General features: G+C 47.8%; 1 protein-coding gene across 1 annotated transcript in view; it reads right to left on the bottom strand.

The window, feature by feature from the left end:
- AHCY (adenosylhomocysteinase) overlaps nucleotides 1–24,651 on the bottom strand; it is a 39,172-nt gene extending 14,521 nt beyond the window's left edge. Inside the window, exons 1-7 of the mRNA XM_044297496.1 lie at nucleotides 24,512–24,651; nucleotides 17,755–17,945; nucleotides 17,543–17,618; nucleotides 15,543–15,695; nucleotides 13,133–13,245; nucleotides 3,746–3,953; nucleotides 3,506–3,593 (exon numbers count right to left, since the gene is read on the bottom strand). Of these exons, the coding sequence (XP_044153431.1) occupies nucleotides 3,506–3,593; nucleotides 3,746–3,953; nucleotides 13,133–13,245; nucleotides 15,543–15,695; nucleotides 17,543–17,618; nucleotides 17,755–17,945; nucleotides 24,512–24,539 (857 nt within the window). The 5' untranslated portion in view covers nucleotides 24,540–24,651. The remainder of the gene's footprint in view (nucleotides 1–3,505; nucleotides 3,594–3,745; nucleotides 3,954–13,132; nucleotides 13,246–15,542; nucleotides 15,696–17,542; nucleotides 17,619–17,754; nucleotides 17,946–24,511) is intronic.
- Between the last annotated feature and the right edge of the window lie 1,083 nt (nucleotides 24,652–25,734).

Genomic DNA, 25,734 nt, shown 5'->3' with positions numbered 1-25,734 from the left:
CCCAAGGAAGGGGGTCGTGCACATGGCCGACAGCGAAACCAGTGAGAGCGCAGCATTCCGCCTATGGACAGAGGTTATGCGTATAGCCGGCAGCGAATCCAGAAAGTGCAGCATTCCGCCTATGGACGGAGGTCATGCATATGGCCGGCAGCGAATCCAGAGAGAGAGTGCAGCAGCCCTCCATGGGACGGAGGTCTGCAGCACTCCACCCATGGAAGGAGGTCATGCATATGGCCGTAGCGAATCCAGCGAGAGTGCAGCGTTCTGCCTATGGACGGAGGCCATGCATATGGCTGGCAGCGAATCCAGAGAGAGGGCAGCAGTCCTCCATTGGACGGAGGTCATGCGTATGGCCAGCAGCGAATCCAGAGAGAGTGCCGCATCCCACTTATGGAAGGAGGTCATGCATATGGCCGTAGCGAACCCAGCGAGAGTGCAGCGTTCCGCCTACTGAAGGAGGTCATGCATATGGCCGTAGCGAATCCAGCGAGAGTGCAGCATTCCGCCTATGGAAGGGGGTCGTGCACATGGCCAGCACCGTCTGCGGTAAAAGAGCAGTATTCCGCCTACAGAAGGGGGTCATGCACAAGGCCAGCCCGCAGCCAGGGAGAGTGCAGTATGCCGCCTAGAATGGGGGGTCATGCACATGGCCAGCACCGTGACTGGAGAGGGCGACTAATTCTGCCTATAGAAAAGGCGGCCTGCACCTGGCCAGCGCCGTATCCCAGGAGAGCGCAAGGGTCCGCCTAGAAGGGGAACATGTACCTGGCCAGTGCCACGGAGCGCAACATGCCGCCTATGGAATAGGGGCAGGCATACGGCCAGCGCTTTAAGGTCAGGCTGCAGCATCCTGCGCAGCCAACAAAAAGATACAGATATGAATATATATATATATATATATATATATATATATATATATATATATATATATATATATATATATATATATATATATATATATATATATATATATATACACACACACACATACATATATATATATATAATATATATAATATACACACACACACATACATATATATATATATATATATATATATATATACACACACACAGATATTATATATATATATACACACACACATACAGTTTAGTTTTATATTATTCTGTATTTATTTTTTATTAAATTTTTATTTTTTATTTATTATTCTAAAACACAGCCTCTTTGAGGTAGGAAGGGGCCACCATATAAGGGCACAGCCTGCGCCGACGTCATCGTCTATGCTAGGTGGATTAGACAGGCCATTCCCTTAGGGTCTCCTCCAGATGGGAGCCGTCGGCATCCAAGAGGTTAACAGGGATCCGACCTGAGGGCGGTACAGCGATCTCCTGGGGGCGGGGGAACCTCCGGCGGGAAGAATTCGCGCCTGGAGAGTGCCCGCCCCCTCCAATCGAGGCCGGAACTGTGCGGCCTAGTAGGCCGCGAAGCCGGGGCCTAAATTTTTGCGGTGCCCGGAGGTACCGGCCGGGACCTGGAGGGAGCGGAGCGTGCATAATACCGGCCGCGGGAGCCCACCCCGCGGGCCGGAACAGTCAGGGGGCCCGGGAAGGAGCCGGAACCCTGGGACAGAATCCCTCTGCGGCGCCCGGCCGACCGGAAAGACAGCCTCTCATGCTGGAACACCGCACCAGTCATTCCGGCCGCGGGTGCCCACCCCGCGGACCGGAAACAAGGGCCCTACGCTGCAGCCGTCAGGAGAGGGCCTCTGGCCCTGAGCAGCGCACCGGTAAGGCGATAGGGGGGCGGGGGACCCTGTGACCGGGTGCCCGTGAAGGATAGAGGCAGCTCCCTGGGCGGCATGATAGGGACGCCAGCATAACCCCTCAGTGGGCACCTATTGTGGAGGGGAGGAGAGGGAGCTAATAAAACAAGCTAGGATGGGGCCAGCCTAGGACCAGCAGGGACCAGTATGGGGGTCAGTCACGCAGGAGACCTGGGTGGGGGGAGGGGGTCGTAGGGCTGGAGAAGCCACTCTCTCACCACAGCCGTCTTCACCCTCGGTCCGTTCCAGCAGGGTCGCCCCTTCAGCTACTGGCACCGTAGTGGCAGGACGCTGGAAGAGGGACTTGGCGTGCGGGCGACCCTTGCGCTGGCGGGATGCAGGGGAGCTGGGCTGCCCTGGTCCACCTTGCCTTCTGTGGGGGAGGCAGCAGTGCGGATGACGGCACTGGCGCAGCTCGACCCCGGGAGAAACAGAGAGGTCTAGTGCGTCTCTGTTGTCCCGTAATGTCTGGAACAAAAAGAAAAAGAAAAAAGTAAAAATCAAAATTTAAACAAGGAGAAAACAGCCCTGCAGAGCAGGGAGTGTCTTGCCTCCTTGGACACTAAGCAAAAACTGGCAGCCTCTCTCTCCAGGCTGAGGGTATAGCTGTGGAGGAGGGGCTTAACAGTTTTCACTTAGTGTCACGCCTCCTAGGGAGATGAGCTATACCCAAGGTCTTCTGTGTCCCCCAAGGAAACTGGGCGAGAAAAGAGCTCGGCAATACAGTGCCTCTTAGGAGGCCACCCTCCAAAACCACGAAATGGAAAGAACAAGGGACTACTATCAACCAGAAAGAGGGTTGCAAGCACAAAGCCACTCTATACAAATTACTAGTATGGACTACAGAACAGGACAGAGGTCAGCAAACATTCAGAACTCCAGCTGTTGCGAAACTACAACTCTTAGCATGTTCTATTCACTTGGGAGTTCTGAGAACAGCCATGCTGGGAATGGTGCTTTTAGGTTCCTTTCAGACGAGCAAGTGTCACGCTTCGGACTTACAGGAGTCTGCAACAGCACCCGTCCTGACCTGCCGGCACTGCCAGGGTCACATAGGATTATATTGATTTATGATGCTATGTAACCCTTAGGCCTCATGCACACAACAGTATTTTTTGCGGTCCGCAAAAAGGGGTTCCGTTGTTCTGTGATGCGTGTCAGTTTTTGTTTCCGCGTGTCTTATTTTTGGAGGCTCTCCAAACATGAAGGAAAGTAAATAAAAAAATAAAAAAAAAAAGCAAGTTTAGTTTGCCATGCAAATGATAGGGGAAAAAAAAAAAAAAAAAAAAAAAAAACAAAAACAATCTTGTGTGTATCAGTTTTTTTTTCACGGACTGGAAACACTGATCACGGACGACAAACTGTGCATTAGCAGAGTTTTCCACTGACCCATTGAAAGTCAATAGGTCTGCAGAAAATCACGGAAAACGGAACAACGGACACAACAACGGTCGTGTGCATGAGGCCTTAGTGTTATCTAATACATTCCAGAACTAAGTGTTCTATAGTATAAAACAATATAATGCTATCCGACTGTCAATGTTGGAAGTCCAGAACAGGTGCTCTGCCTGACACATGCTGCGCTCACGTGAAAAGGGGCCTTACCACAGCTGGAGGCTGCTCATCCCAGGAATAGGACTTCTTTAAAAGTGGCAATTGATGGAGTTCTGATGTGGGCAGCGCAGAAAAGGAGGACATAGAGAAGTTAAATGCATTCTTACTTTCCCTCCACAATATCTGAGCATCCTGTTGTGGTGACAAATATGTTCCCTTCTTTGCAAGCTTCATCCATTGTGGTAACCTCATAGCCTGATGGACAGAAAAGTTAAATCGGTCACAGCTGTCAGCTATAACACCAGTCAGATTCACTTACACCCCCCAAAAACAAAATGTCCCAGAAGGGTGTAGAGGTTGAGGTAAATGGCCCAGTACTGAACTAGTTAACATGCCAGTATCCTTACCCTCCATAGCTGCCTGCAGAGCATTGATGGGGTCAATCTCTGTAACGATGACTCTAGCACCAAAGGCTCTCAGTGCCTGAGCGCAGCCTTTCCCAACATCTCCATATCCAGCAACAACCGCAACCTTCCCTGCGATCATAACATCAGTGGCTCGCTTAATGCCATCGATCAGTGACTCTCGGCAACCGTACAGGTTATCAAATTTACTCTAGAAAGAAAGAGGGACACATTAGAGGTAATGTTGGCCATCCCCTAATCCCTTCCTGACAGAGCCCAATTTTGCAAATCTGACATGTGCCTTTGTGGCAATACCTTGGGAATGTTTTTTCACAACACATTGTACTTCATGTTAGTGGACAATTTGGGTTGATATTTTTTTTAAAGATTAAAACCTATTATATACTGCAAATTTCTAAACGTGAAGTTTTCTGCTTTAAAGAATTTCTCACAAAACAGTTATTAACTAACATTTGCCATCTGTCTACTTCAGGGATCAGCAACCTTTGGCACGCCAGCTGTTCTGAAATTACAATTCCCAGCATACATACTTGCCAGTTCTTGTACCGCAGATAGAAGAGAGGAGGATTCTGGGAGTTGCAGAACGGCTGGAGGGCCGAAGGTTGTGGATCCCTGGTCTACGTGATGTTTGCATCATTTTGTAGAATGTTCGAAGCCTCAGGGCCCTTGCAGACGAGCGTTGGTCACGCTGCAAGTCCCGGCCTGAACTCCCAGCGCTGCTGAGGGTCACATAGCATTATATTGATTTAGGATGCCAAGTAACCCATGAAATTCTGGAATGTATAGATGACACTGACATAATGCTGCCAGTGTTATCCAATACATTCCAGAACTGTAAGTGTTACATAGCATCAATATAATGCTATGTGACCTGGGAGTTCAGGCCGGGTGCTGCGCTGCAGACTCGCAGCGTGACCAACGCTCATCTGCAAGGGCCCTTAGAATTTTAGAAGCAATTTTTCAAATTTCTAAATTCAAGAAAACGTCCGAAATTGACATTAAAAGGGTTATCCAACTATCATTAACCGATGACTTATTCTTTGGATTGGTCCCCAGCACCTGATTAATGGGGGGTCTGACTCGGGAACACTGCCGATCAGCTGTTTGAGATGCTCCATTGAGTGCAGTGGCTTTCTTGTTTCTTACCCTTGGCCAGTGATGTCACTGGCGTAGGGTAGGCAGTAAGAAGGCTGAGGCACTCAGGAGCACCGGGCCTTCTCAAACAGCTGATCGTCCAGGGGTCTAACCCTAATGCAGCAAGGAACGGCTGGTTAGGATTAGCAAGTGGTTAAACCTCATAGAAAGCAGGCAATCTTTCAGAGCCAATATTAACCCCTTAGTGACCAGCCTGTTTTGGGCCTTACTAACCAAACGTTTTTTCTTCATAACATATCTATTTTCTGGGTCAGTAAGATTACAGTGATACCAAATACATTTCACAACTTTTTTTGCAATAAAACACTTAAAGACAAAGTTTTTGCATTGCTGCTTCCCAAGACCCATAACTTTTTATTTCTTTCTATGGAGTTGTGAGGGCTTGATTATTGCGGGACGACTTAATATTCATTGTTATCATTTTGGAGTAAAAGGCGCTTTTTGTCATTACGTTTTTTGGTGGCAACTAAGAATAAATTAGCAATTGTTTTTTTTTTTTTTTTTTTTATGGCGTTCACTGTAGGGGATCATTTACATATTTATGTAGTCTGGGCCGTTTTTTCTCATTGAAAAGTGCATTTTCAATGAGGGGGGGTGGGGGAGTTTATTAAATGAGTTCTACCACTTAATAGTCCCACAAGTGGACTAAAACAAACAGCTTTTTGAAGTGGCGACCCAGCCTAAGGCCCCTTAGCGACTGCCATAAAAACACGTATGGGTGGTCACTAATGCGTTAAACAGTACAGCCCACTAGATTTCTTGCAGGATCAGCTGCACTCATGAAAACCTTAAAATAACAGTATGGACTGTTAAAAGGGGTCATCCCTCATCAGGCAAACAGGCTGCACAAGCCTCCTCTCCATTCACCGCAGGGGAATGCCGGAAATCAGACAGGCTGCGCATGCACAGATTCTTCCTTCACTTCAGGGGCCCTATTCTGGAGATAGAAGCAGGAGAGACCCGCTTCTGACATTTGTGGAACATCTTGTCGAGATGGGAAAAGCCCTTTAACCCCTTAGTGACCACCCATACGCCTTTTTACGACGGCCTTGACTAGCAGAAGTGACGACCCGGGCTGTTTAACCCTTTACATGCAGTGGGCGCCATTGCGACCGGCATGTAAAGTGGTGACAGAGAGAGCGGACTCCCTCTGTCTCCCATCAGCACCCCGAAAATAGGATCGCGGGGTGCTGATGTGTTGGGAAGCTTACCTTGCTTCCGTTCAGGGCCCCGAGCCTGTCTGCAGTTCTCTCCAGCAGGCTGGTCAATGTTTGAATAGCATTGCTATATTATAGTCCCCTTGTGGGACTTTTAAGCAGTAAAATAAAAAACGAGATTTTTGTGAACTCACCTGTAAAATCTCTCTCGCGTAGTTCATTGGGGGACACAGACCGTGGGTATAGCTGCTTGCTGCCACTAGGAGGCGACACTAGGCTAAGAAGTGATAACTCCTCCCCCGCAGGCTATACCCCCTCCAGCCTGGAGAGAGCATATCAGTTTGTGCCCAAGCAATAGGAGTAGGAGAAAAAAATCAATAATGAAAATACAGTACACAACCCACAACTGACAAACATCAGTCGGAATGCACCAGAACTGAGGACCATACTGGCCCACCAACCGCCAATATGTGCGGCAAACAGAACACTGGGTGGGAGCTGTGTCCCCCAATGAACTACGCGAGAAAGAGATTTTACAGGTGAGTTCACAAAAATCTCGTTTTCTCGCTAGTATCATTGGGGGACACAGACCGTGGGACGTCCTAAAGCAGTCCACGGGGAGGGAAAAAAAATCACACGCCCCTGGAGAAAAAACGCCCTCGAGGATGCGGCATCCGCTGCCGCCTGCAAGATCTTGCTGCCTGGAGCAGCAACAGATGATGGCTAGAAAAGACCCCCGAAAAACTCGGTGAACTTGCCGGAAGACCAAGACGCTGCCCTCTAGAAGCGATGTCTGGAGTAGATGAACCCGAGAAATGACGACCGCTGGACAGCCAGGCCATCACTCCGCTAGGAAGCAACCGACAGGCAGACATCCCAGGAAAAAAAGCATTCCGTTGGAAGACGCCAGCTATGACAAGGACCTCCAAGAAAATCAGGCAGAAAACCCATACAGCGGAACGCGCCAACGCGCCAGATATGGACCAGCAAATCTCCGAGGCCAAAATAGATGGCTGATGGAGAGCCCGCCCTTAAAATACGAGGGAGAAAGAAGAGAAAAACCATGTCCGAGAAGACCCGAAAAGCGGTGACCTTCCGCCAGAAAGAAAATTCTGGCGGAGCACTGCCTGATGCAAATGACAAAGGACAAATGGACGTACAAAAAGAAGAAGAAGAAGTCCCAGAGGGGGGGGCTTGTTTGTTCCTGAAACGCCCCCAGCGATCTACCGATCGTCGGGGCGAAGCCGGTCGTAGACCACAACTGTGGGAGCGGAACCAAAATCCAGGTTCGCAGGATCCTCCTCTGGTTAAAAGAAACCGGTAATGGAAAAAAAACCATAATTGACATATATTGACTTCCGGGCAGAGACCAAGATAAGAGAATACTCTCCGTGGAAAAAAATAGATCCCGGATTCCATAGCTATACAACCCATTGCCACCGGTCGAGGAGACCGAAGGGAAAAGGTGGTCAGCAGTCCAGCTAGAGGAAGGACAGGAAAGAAAAATAGGGGTGTTCCGTTCAAGGAACGAAATCCCTACCAGTGGTGACAAGGTGTGACAGTCACCCGCTCAGCCTGGCTTGGGGGGACCGTAGTCCACCCCCGGAAGGAGCAGTGAAAGGAATGACCACCATCGCTTGATGTGACACAGAAGCAACCATAACTGAAGGAAGGAATCACTGTAGTGGTAGACGAGTGCCACAGGGACTAAGTAAACATATCTGACGGACAGTATCACCGTAGTGGTAGACGAGTGCCACAGGGACTAAGCTACCCAGTCGAGCGCGCCCAAGTAAGGTGCTGATAGCTATGGCACTGACGCCAATGCAAAACCCGAGTTGACGACACAAGAACAATAGTAGTCAGAGCAACGGACAGTTAACAGTAATGAAGACCATTGAGAGGTCAGGGCAAGCCCATTGCCATCAGGGACTGGCACTGTACAGATCTCTTGGTAATGAAATACACCCTTGAGGAGGAGCCCATACAAAGGAAGCTGCCAGAGTAACGCAAAGGCCACACTCCAGCTGAGGAGGATGCCACACCGTACAGGATACCAATCCCAGAGTCGGAAGAAACCGCCGTCTGACGAAGGAACTGTGCAATAGGAATGTTCAGTAGGAACCCTAGCATGTAGTGGAGATGCAAATACCCTTTGTACAGTAATAGCTACCGCCTGCTCCTCCCAGCGTAAAACTGAGAGGGAGAGGCCTAAGGACACCCAGAAGTAGCATGGAACCAAGCTAACTCAGTCAACCAGAGCCATTCTGAGGCATTCCATCTAAAAAGGGGGCAAAACCAGAGCAACCGCCGAAGCAGTGTCAGGGTAGAACCCCTATCTGAGGGGGCTGACCCACTGCCATGAGTTCGATCTCCGGCCCTTGTGAGAACTACCTTTTTTTTTTTTTTTTTTTTATCAGAAGTGGGATCTGAACCCACGCCTCCATTTGGAGACCCGAACACCCATACACGGAAGAGATTAACTCTTGAGTCTGGCACATTAGACCACTCGGCCATCCTGACTTAGAGAACACGCTGTAGTAGTCAATGCAGAATGCCAGCAAAACACCCTCACCTAATGAGGAAGAGTGGTGGCCCAGAATACAGAGTCAGTGCAACCTTGGGCTCGCTGGGTCGTAATCCCAACATTTGTATAATGGCGTGCACCCACACGCTGTAGAGGACCAAGTTCTGACCGACCTGAACGGTGGAGGCCCATAGGGATGGGAATCCAGGGCACCTGAAGAGCTGCTGAGCGACTCCCTTAAGAGAACAAGGAACGACCTATCTGCGCCAACCACCAGTACCAGAAGAGACGGGAGGATACAGTATGGGAGCAGTCCCAGTATCCATATACCTCTAGATGAAGAGTACCAGGCACCAATGGCAACGACTGTTGCCGCGGCCCACCCGTGAAGGAAGCCACGGCATCTAGTGCGGAGGCTTAGTTGAATTAAAGCATGCATAGATGCTCAGTGATTTCCCGTTAGATGTAGAAGGGGGTAATGCCACGACTGTTGAATAGTATTCAGTGGTAGCGCAACCCTCCGTCAAGGAAGGAAGGTAGGGAGATAAACAGAACCGCATCCAACGGTAGTGTAATAACCCCCTCCCTGGAGGGGGTAACGCGTACTGTAAGCACTACCCTCAATGGAAGTGCAACCACTCCACCCATGAAGGGGAGAAAAATATATAGGGAGTACTGTATCCTGAGGTTAGCGCCAGTACCTAACCTATGGCAGGGGGTAATGCACCCAGTAGGAATTGACCCCTATGGCAGAGAATTACACCCCTATCGAAGAGGATAATGCATACGAATAGTCCCGTTCCCGGTGGGTAGAGAATTCCTCCACCTAAGCAAGGTGGTAATACTTACAGCAAACATTGCCACCCGCGATAAAGCCATAACGCCTCCTATAAGAGAGGCTAATGCATAACGCCAGTACTGTACCCAGTGGAACAGCAATCCATCAACAACTGAAAGGGGAGACGCAAATGGCTGGCACTGACCAGTGCAAGTGCCGTCAGTCCACCTGTGGAAGGAGGGAATACAAAGGGTAAGTACTGTATCCAGTAGCAAAGCAAATGCCGCCTAAGGAAGGGGCAATGCAGACAATCAGTACTGCCGGTAGCATGGATGCAGTCTAGAAGGTTCATATCAGAGTCCGCAGAACTGTTCCCTCAGAACCAACCCCTGTCAGAAGGGAGGGTTCTGAATATCACCCTAATGAGGAAGGATGGAGGTGCGGAGGAGACCGAGGAGGAATGTCCTGCTCGTGCGCAGCTCTACCTCTTAGCATCCAGCCATGGCAGTTGCAGGCTGTGACAGCGGTGATATAACCATCAAAACACCCAGGAGGTGGAATCGGCATCCCTACCTGACCGCTCACAGGATTGTGTGGGCGGTACTCAATCGACCCACAATCCAGGAGGGTGGATTGGGAACTGCCAGAGGTCCTCCATTGGATTGCGCATGTGGATTAACAACCAAATGACCCAAGAGGGTGGATTGGGAATCCAGCAGCTGTGTTCCCCTGGCTTGTGCAGGTGGAGCATTATCAACCAAACGGCCCCGTAGGGCGGATTGGGAATCCTGCATCTGTGTTCCCCCCAGATCCGTGCAGGTGGAGCATTATCAACCAAACGGCCCCGTAGGGCGGATTGGGAATCCTTCAGATGTGCTCCCCCGGATCCGTGCAGGTGGAGTATTATCAACCAACGGCCTCAGCGGGCGGATTGGGAATCCTCAGATGTGCTCCCCTGGATTTGTGCAGGTGGAGCATTAATCAACCAAACGACCCCGTAGGGCGGATTGGGAATCCTTCAGATGCGCTCCCCTGTATTTTTGTAGGTGGAGTATTATCAACCAAACGGCCCCAGCGGGCGGATTGGGAATCCTCCAGATGTGCTCCCCTGTATGTGTGCAGGTGGAGTAATATCAACCAAACAGCCCAACGGGCGGATTGGGAATCCTGCAGATGTGCTCCCCTGCATTTGTGCAGGTGGAGCATTATCAACCAAACGGCCTCAGCGGGCGGATTGGGAATCCTTCAGATGTGCTCCCCTGTATTTGTGCAGGTGGAGCATTATCAACCAAACGGCCCGTATGGCGGATTGGGAATCCCTCAGATGTGCTCCCCTGGATTTCACCTGTGGTGGCCTATACACCAGACGACCCAGAAGGTGGTCTGGGAATTCTTCATGTGTGCATTCTCAACTAAACAGCCCCGGAGGGCGGATTGGGAAACTGTGAGCAATCCTGCCCTGTCCAGATAGGACATGGGCCCAGCCCCATACCCCACCACCAGGGTGGACATGCCGGCAGGAAGGGGTTAGGGTTAACTTCCTAATCAAAGGTAATTGGCATGCAGAAAGGGGACACTCAGATAATGCAGTGCCGGCTGCAAACAAACGACTTGCCACAAAGGGTTAACCCAGCTCAGAGGACCAGATGCGGAGCTCAGCGGGGCACCTGGGGGAGGAGCGACAGCTAGTCGGGGAGAATCCGCGCCAAAAGGACGAACCCGCCCCCTCCATAACTGGAATGAAAGTTGCGGCCTAGTAGGCCGCAAAAGCCGGGACATAAAGTTCGGCGCACAGCCGACCGGGCGGTACTGCCGGCCGGATACCACAGCGGGGCCTGAAGAGCAACCGCCGATGTCTGCCCACTGATTTGGAGGGGGAGTGTCCACTCTCGCTGCGGGAACCCATCCCGTGCCGCTAAAACAACTGCACGGGCTGAATCCCGGTAGGCCCGAAGAGGAGCCGGGGGGCTAAATTTTTGGCGCCGACCAAACGAATAGCCGGCCGGGAGTGGAGTGACAGGAGCGGCGCTCTGCAAGTGCCCTGGCTGAACATCGGCCGCGGGAGCTCACCCCGCAGGCCGTACAACTGGACCAGAATCTGAGGAGAACCCAGGCCCCCCGTATGGACAGAAGCCCAAACCTACATTGGGCCTGAGGTAATGTGGGGCCCTCACCATGAATGGCCCACCTGAGGAAAAAGGTCCTCCATCTTATGATGAGGTGACCGGGGGGGAAGGGAGAAGGGGGAGGGGAAGGGCCGAGGTACTTACCCAATACGGACTACTCACCCCATCTTCATCCTCTTCTCTTCACCCTTTCTCAGAGTACCAGCAGGGTCACCTCTTCAGCCGCTGGCACACGAAGTGGCAGGAGACTGGAATGGCGGAGGGTCTCGCCGGATTCAGGTGACCCCCTTGGCTGGCGGGAAGCAGGGGAGCTGGGCTGCCCTGGTCCACTTTCGTTTCTTGGGGAGGGCGAGCGGTGAGGGATTCCGACACCGGCCTTGCTCCCGGGGTAGACAGAGTGGCTAGGCGACTCTGTTTCCCCAACCTAAAAGAGGAAAAAGATAAAATAATAAAAGTAAGCCGCCCTGCAAAAGCAGGGAGGTCTGCCTCCTACGACACTAAGCTAAAAACTGATATGCTCTCTCCAGGCTGGAGGGGGTATAGCCTGCGGGGGAGGAGTTATCACTTCTTAGCCTAGTGTCGCCTCCTAGTGGCAGCAAGCAGCTATACCCACGGTCTGTGTCCCCCAATGATACTAGCGAGAAAAAAAAATATGCTTTTTTTCCATTGAAAATACGCTTTTCAAAGAAAAAAAAAAAAGAAAAAAGAAAATATCCCCCATGTTTGGTATTGCCGCATCCGTAACGACCCGGACTACATCAATTATACCCTATGGAGAATGACCGTAAAAAAATAAATAAAATGTATTCTTAGTTTCCACCGAAAAAACGTAATAAGCGGAATTTACTCCAAAATGATACCAATGAAAAATACAAGTTGTCCCTCAAAAATCAAGCCCTCACACAACTCCATAGAAGAAAAAAAAAAAAAAAGTTATGGGTCTTGTGAAGTGGCAATGCAAAATCATTTTTTGGGTTAATAAAAGTAGTTCTATTGGAAAAAAAAAAAAGTTGTAAAAAAAAAAATTATAAGTATTTTAGTATCACTGTAATCGTACTGACCCAGAGAATAAAGATTTTATGTTATTTGTACCAAAAAATGAACGCCGCCCCCCCCCCCCCCCCCCATCTCCTTCCCAGAAAGAGTTAATAAAAGTTAATCAGAAAGTTGTGTACACCAAAATCGTGCCATTAAAAACTACTCTTGGAACGAGACCATGAAAAAAGGAAGAAAAACGCTTGGTCATAAAGGCCCAAACGGGCTTGGTCACTAACCCTGGGTTCACACCTGAGCGTTTTACAGCGCGTTCCTATGCGCTGTAAAACGCTCAACAAGGAGAAACCTGTGCTTCCCTATGGGAATGGTTCTCACCTGGGCGTTTTACAGCGCGTACGATCGCGCTGTAAAACGCCCGACGCTCAAAAAAGTTCTTGATCTTTTTTGGGGCGTTTTGTCGCGCGTTCCCGTACATAGACTTTCGGGAACGCGCAACAATGGGCGTTTGCTTGTCTCTGTATGCGCGATTGTAAACGCCGGTACAATCGTGCATACAGAGCGCTCCATCGCTAACGCTCAGGTGTGAACCCAGGGTAAGGGGTTAAGGAACATGCAATACCCAGTACTTGCCTTGGTTACAGAGTCATTGACATTGATAGCAGGAACTTTCAGTGTCCCCTCATTCTTCATTTTGTACAGGTTGTGCACCCCAGTTGTGGTCTCTTCAGAAATTCCTTTAATGTCTGAGGGGGAAGGAGAAATAAAATTGAGATGTTGCCAAAGTACGGTCAATGTGCCCTATACTTTCCAAAAACTGAATGAACAGGGTGGATAAAAATCAATGATATATAAAAAAAAGTTTTTTTATATAAAATGCTTTGAAGAAAATATATTACCATCCAAAAGGTTATTCCATCATGAAATAGATTTGTTTTTTAAATTATGTAGAATAAGGCTGTATACGTTTAATTTTTTTGGTAAATAAATTCCATTAATCTATTCACAATGGGAGGGAAGAAATGCAAATGAGCTCTTAACGAGCTCTACCTCTAATGCCTCCAGATTTAAGGCAGCTATCCTATAAGTCAATGTTCAGCTCTTAAAATAAGCCTATGAAAAAAAAAAAATATATAATATAGAGCATGCTGCGATTTTCACGCAACGCAGAAATAACGTGTGAAAATCACCGCTCATGTGCACAGCCCCATAGAAATGAATGGGTCCAGATTCCGTGTGGGTGCAATGCATTCACCTCACGCATTGCACCCATGCAGAAAGCTTGCCCGTGTGAAAGAGGCCATAGGGTTGATTCTATCTTTTTAGGGATTTTTTTCCCCTCTTTTTCCCCATTTTTATTAGTGTATATTTTTTTCACATTAATGGTTCTTTATTCTATAAAGTCACAAGTTTACACTGAAAGCGTTAAAATATATTCTTTACTTAGTTTTACATATATTTAACATATGGCCTCCCATGAGATAAAATCAGAGGATGGGGGGGGATATCCTGTCAGAAAGTAGACAGGGACCAGAACAGATTCTGATGGCAGGGACTTTAAACCCATTCTGTGCATTTATAATGGCAGAGCTTTAAAGCCCAAGACCATGCGCTGTACAAGAAAATCCACCAAGAATTTCCTTTTCATAGGCGTCCATGACATTAAGGAACACTCAAATGACGGAATATTTTCCACTGCAGAAATCCAAGGCTGACCCTCCGATTTCTGTTTAGGATCAATACAAAGATTGCCGCCCAATGTTGCTAATCCTCAGGTTTTAAGTGATTACCCTTAAAGACAAGAAGTATACAAAAAAATAAAAGTAGATGTCCACATGGAAATTTCCATGTGCACGTAAACAGTTGTGCAAACCTCATTCACGGAATCAAGTATTCTCTTCAAGAAAGAACGGCGAACGCTTGTGTGTACTGATTGCATGCAATGGCAGGGGCGAAAGTAGAAGGGACACCTGTTCTTGAGTGATACAATATGGATTTAAAATTTAAAAAAAAAAAAAAAAAAAAAAGGCACCGTCAGCTATCCTATTAACTCGCTGCCAGTTGGGAGCGCATCTCTACAGTGTAATACTGTCCAATCAGTGCTGCCAGAGTATTGACATACCCATTTAACAAAGAAAATATTAACACTTAGTTTGTTTGTACATTTCTAGGAGGAATAGCAGAGGAACAGCTCAACACAGCTACAACGCCAAACACTTCTGAATTGCGGTATTATAGTGAATGCCTTTACTAACACGTCAGAAGGGCTGACAGGACCCCTTTTAAACCTCTCTCTTGCCCAATCTTCTCTACAAGAGGTGAATAAATGACATTTTCTAGATGAAGACAGGCGGATTAGAATACATGTTATCTGTGTTGGACATGACAGTCTGAATAAGACGACTTGGAGCTACACTTGAAGCCTGTGATGCTGTGGTTTTTCTGCTGATGACAAGGTTAACCAAGGTACCATACCTCCCAACCATCCCAGATCAGGCGGGACAGTCCTGGATTTCAGTGGCTGTCCCGGTAGCTGTCCGTCCCTGCTTCCATAGGAAGCAGAGACAGCTGCCTGTAATGATGAAGCAAGAGCCATCTGTCCTATCTGCGCTCCATACTGTAGGTCTGGGAAGGGGGCGAGGCTGGTCAGGAGCTCTGCATCATCCTGCTGCTGCTGGGGAACGAGGCAAGTATGTGGAGTTCATTTTTATTCTTTTTACTGCCTGTAAAGGGGGCACAATCTTGGGCAGATCTACTGTGAGGGGGCACATATCTAGGCATAACCTGTGAAGGGGCATGATGCTGGCATAACTTCTGTGTGGTGGCATGAAGGGGGAATAGATTACTATGTGGGGCCATTTAGGGGACTGGGTGAGATTGGGTGTTTAGCTCTGTTTTGGGCAGAGTTAGAGGCGTGGCCTAGTGAGAAAAAAAAAAAGACGCAAATAGCGTCCCTCTTCCCTCTTTTCTAAAGTTGGGAGGTATACATTACCAAAGACAATCCGTATGGGAAGAGCCCATTGGAAACCGCCTGGTTCCTCACCTTTTAATAACTTCGGGTGTTTGGTGTGAACGAGGTTGGTAAGGTCTCCACCGTCATCGAGGATCATGTTCAGGGGCTTGCCATCTGCGAAGTACAGGGTCTGCTCTATACACCAGATGTATTCTTCATCGGTCTCTCCCTTCCAGGCATAGACTAACAGAGTCGAGGACATCACATTAATACGATAATTCATAGTTCATGCACACAACCGCATCACAGCTCCATATATGAAAGGCACATTAAAGGGGTTCTCCAGGCATTGATGACCTATAGTCAGGATAGGTCATCAATATCAGATCAACGGGGTTCTGAAATGATCAGCTGCTTTAGGCAGCCACCAGAAACTAGTGGAAGCCTATCAATATCTATAGCCCGGGGACCCCTTTAAGAACAGATACCAGAATCAAATCCAGTCCTGTGAGATCAGGGAAGCCTTTCCCAATGTGGAATTTTCTCAGAGTCCACATTGGGAAAGGTTTACCTGATCTTGCATACAGGATCCATGCGTCTTGCACACAGCCATAATACACTAGATTGCATGCATATAGTTAAATGGGTTATCAGAAGCTATAAACTGCCCCCCCCCCCCCATATGTGCCAGGCCCCTCACACTGAATATACTTACCCCACTCCCTGTCCCCGCACCCACCCTCTTCTCTCCCTGGGACAATGAAAACATCCAGTTCTAGTGCAGGAGAAGCCGAGCAGACCTAATGTAGGCACTACCTACTTTAAACCACCCTATTAAAGGGGTTGGCCAAGACTCAAAAAACATGGCTGCCTTCATCTAAAAACAGCACCACACCTGTCCACAGGTTGTGTGCAGTATTGCAGTTCTGCCCCAGACTCTAATGGCGCAGAGCTGCAACACCAGATATGGTGTTTTTTGGAAGAAAGCAGCCATGTTTTTCTAGTCTGGACAACCCTTTTAACATCAATGGGGATAGACGACTAAGGCTACTTTCACACTAGCGCTTGATCGGATCCGTTCTGAACGGATCCGATCATATTAATGCAGACGGAGGCTCCGTTCAGTACGGATCCGTCTGCATTAATAACAACTTAGAAAATTTTCTAAGTGCGCAAGATGCCTGAGCGGATCCGTTCAGACTTTCAATGTAAAGTCAATGGGGGACGGATCCGCTTGAAGATTGAGCCATATGGTGACCTCTTCAAGCGGATCCGTTCCCATTGACTTTACATTGTAAGTCTGAACGGGTTCGCTCGCCTCCGCACGGCCAGGCGGACAGCTGAACGCTGCAAGCAGCGTTCAGCTGCCCGCCTGGCCGTGCGGAGGCGAGCGGAGCGGAGGCTGAACGCCGCCAGACTGATGCAGTCTGAGCGGATCCGCTCCATTCAGACTGCATCAGGGCTGGACGGAGGCGTTCGGGTCCGCTCGTGAGCTCCTTCAAACGGAGCTCACGAGCAGACCGACGAACGCTAGTGTGAAACTAGCCTAAAGCACGCTTAAAAGTAGTAGTAGCATACCATTTCTCCAGCTTACTCAAAAACGTCTGCACAAGAAAGGTGGCCGTATTAGAGTTTCTTTCCTATTGAAAGCAATTGGTATTGCGCCAAGTAAAATGGCCATTTTACAGAAGGAAGTATGCTGCAGACTTGTTTCAGGAGGAATCCAGACAACACTTGAGATGTTCCTGCAATAAAAGTATAAAATGATCACCTAGCAGATCCCACAGTCGCTACGGTTCTCCCAGGCCAGACTGAATATGGCTGCAGCAGTGCACCACTGAGGCCAGTGATTCGCTGCAGTAGTCACATGTTGTCAATGCAATTTCACTGCTGCAACTGGGCAAACAGTCCAGCCCAGGAGAACCATTGCAGCGGTGCAGGATCTGCCAGGTAAGTGATCATCTATTCTTTATTGCAGGCACCTTCCAAAAGTTGTCCGGTCTTCTCCTGAAAGTAGACAAGCATTGTGAGCATAGCCTAAGAGATCCTATAGCAGTCTACATGGAGACTGGCGATTCAGTACCACTCACCTGGCACACCAGCTTTGGCAATGGCTGCAGCAGCATGATCTTGGGTAGAAAAGATGTTACAGCTGGACCACTGCACCTGGAGAAAGAATACAGGGTACATTTATACAAGACGACATCCCTTACATAGACAGAAATGTTCTGCAGGTCTCAGCCAGAGACCAGGTAAGATCTCCACCTCTGTGCTAAACTGGAGACAGGCAGCCATCACGTACCTCCGCTCCCAGCGCCGTCAGGGTCTCTATCAGGACAGCCGTCTGGAGAGTCATGTGCAGGCATCCAGCGATCCTGGCTCCCTTCAAAGGCTTGGTCGCAGAATACATCTCCCTCATCTTCATCAGTCCGGGCATCTCATTTTCGGCAATCTCAATTGCTTTCCGCCCCCATTCGGCCAAGGTGATGTCAGCTACAGAAACACAAGAATCTTAGCTTTTCTTCTTAGCCATAGTCTTACATTTACTGGCAATCAGAAAGAGGTCAGGTCCCTCAGATTTCTCATGGTACATGATTTACGGACATCTAGGGTTTGATTGCTCTGCCTGGGTGGACTGGATGGGATGTTACCGATGCCAATAGGCATTTACTTCAACATCCTTATTTCACCCACTTGTAGGTGCAATGTCTCTCTCTACCCATCAGCTGATATTTGCTCTAAAAAGTCAGGGCATGGAACTCACAGCAGAGATTGCCAAACTGGAAAATCAACATAAATCACACTTAAAGGGGGACGTCTTGGCACACCTGGACACCTTGCGTTCAGAGCTAAAGAATATACTGAATACCAAAACGGCCAAATTATTTTTATCCACTCAGAGTAAATACTACGCTCATGGCAACAAAGCGTCAAAATTACTACTATCTCAAGTGAAGAAAAAGAAAGTGAAGTCTTTCATGTCTCATATTAAAACTACAACTGCACAGATGGTTAGTAAAACGGACCTGATTGCTGAACAATTTTGTAAGTTTTACAGTAAACTTTACAATCTGCGGGAGGATCAGTCCCCTACACAACGTTCGGACAGAAGTCGTTTGATAGACGATTGGTTAAATAACATACAACTACCGTCCCTCAGGGTAGAGCAGGCAGCTGGCTTACATGCTAGTTTTACTCTGGAAGAATTACAAAAAGCGCTTAAAAGAATCCCCCCTCCATAAGAGCCCTGGACCGGATGGCTTACCAGTGAGCTATTATGTAAATTTTAAGGATACTCTGCTACCATATCTGTTGAGAGTCTGCAACGCGGTGAGAGACGGGGCTGACTTTACAAGAGATATGTTATCAGCCCAAGTGACTATTATACCCAAACCTGAAAAGGACCACTCGTTATGTGCCAGTTATAGGCCAATCTCTTTACTCAACAATGATTTAAAATTGTACGCCAAACTACTAGCTAATAGGCTGAAAAAGTTTTTACCAGAACTTATATCCCCCGAACAGGTAGGATTCATACCCACTAGGGAAGGAAGGAGCAATGTTATTCGGATTGTTCACCTTATGCAATGGGCGAAAACGCAAAACATCCCCTTAGCGATTCTTAGTATGGATGCGGAAAAGGCATTCGATAGGGTGGACTGGTTGTTTATGACCAAAGCCTTGACGAAATTTGGCATACCGGATTCCTTTATAGCAGCTGTCATGGCAATGTATAACTCGCCCACTGCGAGGATCCTGGTTAATGGTACGCTATCTCCTGTGTTTAGAATATCCAATGGTACGAGACAAGGATGCCCTCTCTCTCCATTGTTGTTTGTGCTGGTTATTGAGACTCTTCTGCAATCTTTTCGACAACATGGGGAGATAGCTGGACTATCAGTGGGATCATCGGTCCATCAGACGGCGGCCTTTGCTGATGACGTACTGCTGTTGGTATCCAACCCTATAATTGCCTTTCCAGCCATCATGTCGACACTTAAAACCTTTTCTGACCTGTCAAATTTTTCAGTTAACCTGGCCAAGTCAGTGGTACTATATATGTCGGTAGCGCCCGGAGATTTGGAGGTTCTTAAGTCGACCACACCATTTGTGTGGTTAACAACTCATATTACTTTTTTAGGGATAAAACTCACGCCGGATTTCTCCAGGTTATATCACGAAAACTTTGTACCCCTCCCGAAACGTTTGGAAGACATTATTAGATCATGGGATATCCCATATGTTTCCTGGTTCGGGCGCAGGACTCTAATCAAAACTATCCTTTTACCTACTATCTTGTATTATATTCAGACTCTCCCGATTCCTATCCCCAAATCATTTTTCAAAAAAATACAAGATATTATGTTGAGATTCCTTTGGGGTGGAGGAAGGGCGCGCTTACCTTTTAAACAGATTACACGACACCCTATCCACGGTGGTTTGGGTATTCCAGATGTGTATCACTATCACAAGGCGGTGTTATGCCTTAGGTGTTTAGAGTGGCTAAGGCCTCTTTCAGATCGGTTGGATCTGATGGTGGAACAAGCCATGTCGTCTGTCCCATTGAGAGCATTCTTATTTATGGATGGCCCCCAAGCTTCCAAAAATATTAGAACCCAAAGTTCAATTACTAAATACGTACTGAACGTGTGGGTGAAGTCTCACTGGAGATCTGCTTTGATACCTAATTTCCTGATACTAATGCAAATTAGAGACGTCTTTTTTCAAGCATCCGCAGATTTTCTGCACACTCTTCCAGACAGTGTGAAGCAAGGGGTATCTCCGTTGTTGGCTATTTGCCCGGATAATGATATCCCGTCAGCATTCGATCTTTATAAACACCCGCTGATGAAAGATTGTTCCCCGTTCCATATCAACTATTGTATCAGATATTTAAAACAGTATCTAACGCGTCTACCTACGGTAATAGTCCACTCCTCATTCGAGAAGTTAGTCACGCAGATTAAAGATCCCACAGGGAAATTATCTAAACTATATGAGATTTTAATGTCCGAGTCTAAAATAGATAGCCCAACCTTTCTTCAACAATGGGAGGTAGACTTACAAATCAAATTTTCAACTGCTGAGAGGAAACTCGCTTTGCTCTCCCCGACTAGGGTGTCCAGGTGTGTCAAGGTACAAGAAAACAGTTATAAAGTCCTAACTAGGTGGTATTTTACACCCCAAAGACTCCATCGTATGTTTCCTACTACTACAAGCCCGTTGTGTTGGAGGTGTAATAGGGAGGTGGGTACTCATGCACACATTTGGTGGTCTTGTGATCAAATAGCGCCCTTTTGGGAAGCAGTATGTGGAGTATTATCAAAAATAAGTGGGACACTTGTCCCTGTGACTCCAAAACTTTGCCTGTTCGGTTTGTATAATGATATAAAGGGTCCAAAGAATATAAGAATTTTGTGTACGGCTCTGCTGGCCTCTGCTAGACTTCTTATTGCGACATGCTGGAAACAGGAAATACCTCCAATCCAGAAATGGTTTGTCAAGTGTGATCAGATATGTAGACTTGAGCAGATAGTACACTGGGACCTTGGATCCCCAATCAAATTTGAGGCTATTTGGAACCCCTGGAGAACATATAGGCGCTTTACTCTACAGTGAGTGCCTTGGATAGGACATCACTAAATATACTTGAATGTCTAGCCCTTGCATGGAGGTGAGCAGTCCAGAGTTCATATGGATGAGACTTACGAGGTACGAGTTTATACCATCTGACTGTCCTTAATATGACAAGGTCCCAAAGTTATTGGGAATTTCTCAGGTATCAACTACTGGTTTTACTTTTCACCACCCCCCCCCCCCGCTACTTTTTCCCCTTATTCTACCCCACCCTGTTTACCTGTGTTTGTCCACTACTGCTTGTTATGTATGTGGATGTTATCCGAATGTTCGGTATTTCCGTGCTTATACTTGGATATATTACTGGAATGTGGAGTATGTCCATTATGTTTAATATCTCTGATACGCATTACGACATATGGTATCCGTGTATCAGTTTTATTTCATGTACATCCGAGTGTCAATGAGCGTGTTCTTATTGCTGATAAAACAATAAAAAAAGTTTTAAAACAATAAAAAGTCAGGGCAAGAACAGGTTAAGCGACTTTTCAGCTTGTTTTTTTGCAGCCTGTCTTTGTGCTGTCCACATGAACCAGAGTCAAGATTAGAATCAACAGCCCGGGGCACAGAAAGCTGCGGACTTGACCTGGCAGGGCAATAATCCAGAGCGAGTGAATCATCTCATGTGCACAGTGATGCGCGCCGTCTGGTTCTGTTGTAAGCTTGATGCAGGTGCAGCACAAGGTCAGGGGGGGCGCTGTTTTGGGAAAAAGCCAAGGGAGGCCAATACCAAGTACCACCGCCATGTCACTGATGATTGGTAGTAGTCCAACAAGACCTAGCGGTCCCCAGGATTTTTACACCAACAGTTTATGCTTAGATGGGTCATTAATATAAGATTGGGGGGAGGAGGGGGGGTCCAACTCCCATAACCCCCTACTAATCAGCACGATCCATGGTGGAGTGGTTACTGCAGCACTGCAATCAATATAAAGATTGTGGAGCGTCATTTTAACGATCTACTTAACAGACAGGTCATGAATATAAATTACATCTCTCAATAGTGCATGAATCCGTCTTATAACGCTTCTGGCTATACCGCATGTGTCATATTGCCTGTAGCGGTAAATCACATGCTACTGAGCAAACCTCTTGCATGGTGTGACGAGCCACTAGCATTTATGTAATAATCTGAATAATGCAGCCTGAGAACAGGGCGCACAGGTTCTGGGCTCTTAGGGCTATCCTCCTCAAATATTAAAATCAGTCATGAACGAAGGCAAGAGGCAATGTAGCTACCTACATACTCTAGAACGGACTTTTATTTAAAAGGCGTCTGCCAGCATTCTCACACTGATTACCTATTCTCAGGGTAGGTCACCAATATTTGATTGGCGGGGGTCCCAAGTGTCGGACTGTTTGAGGAGGCTGCAGCACCCTGGTTGAGTACCGTGGCCTCCTCACAGCTCACCAAACACAGCGCTGTTCATTATATAGCACCTGTGCTTGGTCTCACAGCTCAGCCCCATTCACTTGAATGGGAACGAGTTGCACCTAGGCCACGTGACCGATGAACATGACATCACTGGAGCGCCGCGCACTCTTCACAAGTCGGACCCTGCTGATCTGATACGAATGTCTTATCCTGAGGATAGGTCATCAATATCAAAATCTCAGACTGCCCCTTTAAAGGGAATCCATCATCATATTTGTGCTGTCCTATCCAAAAGAGGTTCAGAGCTGAACCCAGATATATCACCCCCCCCCCCATATTTTTACCCAGACAGTTCCCTAGATATGAGCGTCAGAGCATTTTATGCTCCGATGCTCATGTCAGGGGGGCCAGCAGGGTGATGTCCGGGTTCAGCTCTGAACCCAGATAACCCCTTAACGCTAGAACACCCCCAGATGGTCAATGGCCTTCCTGTCCGCATGCAAATTTTGCTGCGCTTTCAAAACTCTGCAGCGCAAGGTTCTATTCACACGCAGGGAATAACTGCCGTGCAAAAACAGGGCACGTCCTATTTTACAGGCCGACAGCATCCACATCATTGAAGGTGATGGTTTTTAATGGCAGTTTCATAGAAAAGCATCTGAGAAAAAAAAAAAATTATATATATATATCTCAATTTTTAGAAGCTGTTTTTCCTCACGGTCGTGTGAATATAGCCTTAGGCTACAGCACACTAAAATGGTCTAAGAACTCAGAAGCAATGCCTGCAGGAGGATAAAACACTTTTTTTTTTAAATTGACACATTAAATATTATCTAACCCCAAACACAACTTTTTTAGAAGATCTGGAGGTCCCGTGCAGTTTCCCCACCTCCAGCATTCACAGCCTAGCAGATAAAGCTCCTGTGCCGTAATCCAAAGCCATACCGGATACTCTCTGCTGCTTTCGGACTTACGGCAGAGCGATCCGGCAAGCAGTTCTGTCGCTGGACAGCATTTGTAGACGGATCCGGATCAGTCTCACAAATGCATTGCAAGAACGGATCCGTCTCTCCGGATGTCATCCGGAGAAACGAATCCGGTTAGTATTTTTTTTTTCACAGGTGTGCGCATGCTGCGGTATTTCCTCTGTCCAAAACGCCGTTCAGTGACTGAACTGAAGACATCCTGAACGGATCGCTCTCCACTCAGAAAGCACGGGGATAAAACTAATCAGTTCTTCTCCGATATTGAGCCCCTAGGACAGAACTCTATGCCGGAAAAGAAAACCACCAGTGTGAAAGTACCCTTAGATAATCTCTAGCACAGGAGGTGGACTCTGGCGCACAGATCTGCGCCCAGGCTGCTGACAGCTCCTGTTACAACACGTGCCAACTCATGGAGGCAGCCGGCTTTGTGATGCATGTTGGGAGGTGAAGTCTCTCAAGCCTAAAATAACCAGCCAGCAGCCTACCCAGAAAACTACAGCTCCCAGGAGGCTGCTGGGTGGCGAGCTGGGCATGATGCAGCGTGCTGTTCACATGAAGCAGTGCAGAGCCATGATTACATGAGGGGCTGCACCTCTCCATACCCCGGGGCCACAGACCTCACTACAGATCAGTGCCTTTCTCTATAGAGCTGCAATCACAGCCATTTCACCAGCCTGCCAATCCCTTCAATTAAACCTGCCATAAAGGAGGGGAACGGTGCCCAGCAGAAGTGGCACAAGGTGCACGGTGCCATTTAATGAGACCTGCATCCCATAAAGGAGCAATGTGAAGACTGCTGACTACTGACAACCAGTTGGCTGTAGATTGCTGATAACCCCAATGGAATAAGACTAACCTAATGCAGACAGCTGCACATCAAAAAGCTTTATTTATATCCCTACCCCAACAAAGCAAGCGGTAGGCCTGCTTAAGAACTACAAATCCCAGCAAGCAACGCAATCATTACAGAGTGCTGGGAGCTGTAGTTCTACACCTCAAAGGCGATGCAAGTGCACCATTACCCCCAGCACAGAAGGGCACAGCTCACGCCGGGCGCTTACCGACTTTGTAGGGCAGTTTATCAGACATGATGAAGAGCAAGGAGACCACACGCCAAGCCTGTGAGCCAGCAGCCGAAAAGAAGGCGTGCAGCCGAGGTCCCTTTAAGAATAACCCGCTCTAAGCCATATAAGGCAAAAAGGGGGCGCGGCCTGTGTCATCTGACAGAGGGGCCGGTCTACGGACCAGTTTGAATGACAAGTGTCGCAGCCAATCGCGAGTGAAAAGGTTCTTGCGCGCGACCCGCCTCCTTCCAGCTGTCATTGGTTGTCGCCGGTGGACCTTGGGGCGGAGTGACGTCACGTATCAGCGGGCAAAGGTTCCGGGTGGCGGTGTTTGTGTTCCCATTAATGATTGTTCATCTGCTGCCCCTGGATCTAGCGCTTAGTATCAGTACCAGACACCGCAGGCCCGGGAGTAAGGCTAGTACAGGGATGCTTGCCGTGTATTATCGGTCCATACAACATGGAGGCTGTACTGATTCATAATATGGGGCCCATGGAGGTCTGGGGGGGGGGCACTGTACCCCGCATGGCCGAGATCTCAACAATATTGCATTTACATCCAGAAATCATAGTAGGCTTCATTGCATGCTGGATTTTATCGTTATTCTCCTAGAATCGTTGCTTCTCCCTATAAATAAATACTGCCATACAGCTATTGCCCCCTATAAATAGTGCCATACAGCTAGTGCCCCCTATAAATAGTTCCATACAGCTAGTGCCCCCTATAAATAGTGCCATACAGCTAGTGCCCCCTATAAATAGTGCCATACAGCTATTGCCCCCTATAAATAGTGCCATACAGCTAGTGCCCCCTATAAATAGTGCCATACAGCCAGTGCCCCCTATAAATAGTGCCATACAGCCAGTGCCCCCTATAAATAGTGCCATACAGCTAGTGCCCCTTATAAATACTGCCATACAGCTATTGCCCCCTATAAATAGTGCCATACAGCTAGTGCCCCCTATAAATAGTGCCATACTGCTAGTGCCCTTTATAAATAGTGCCATACAGCTACTGCCCTCAATAAATAGTACCATACAGCTATTGCCCCCTATAAATAGTGCCATACAGCTAGTGCACCCTATAAATAGTGCCATACAGCTAGTGCCCCTATAAATACTGCCATACAGCTAGTGCCCCCTATAAGTAGTGCCGTACAGATAGTAGCATGCTACGGTTTTATCTCCTGCGAATGCGAAAAAAAACGGAAGACATTTTT

Source organism: Bufo gargarizans, chromosome 6 (assembly GCF_014858855.1).
Source record: "Bufo gargarizans isolate SCDJY-AF-19 chromosome 6, ASM1485885v1, whole genome shotgun sequence".
Lineage (NCBI taxonomy): Eukaryota > Metazoa > Chordata > Amphibia > Anura > Bufonidae > Bufo > Bufo gargarizans.
Note: the sequence above shows the minus strand (reverse complement) of the source record. Positions and strands in the feature narration are given on the sequence as shown.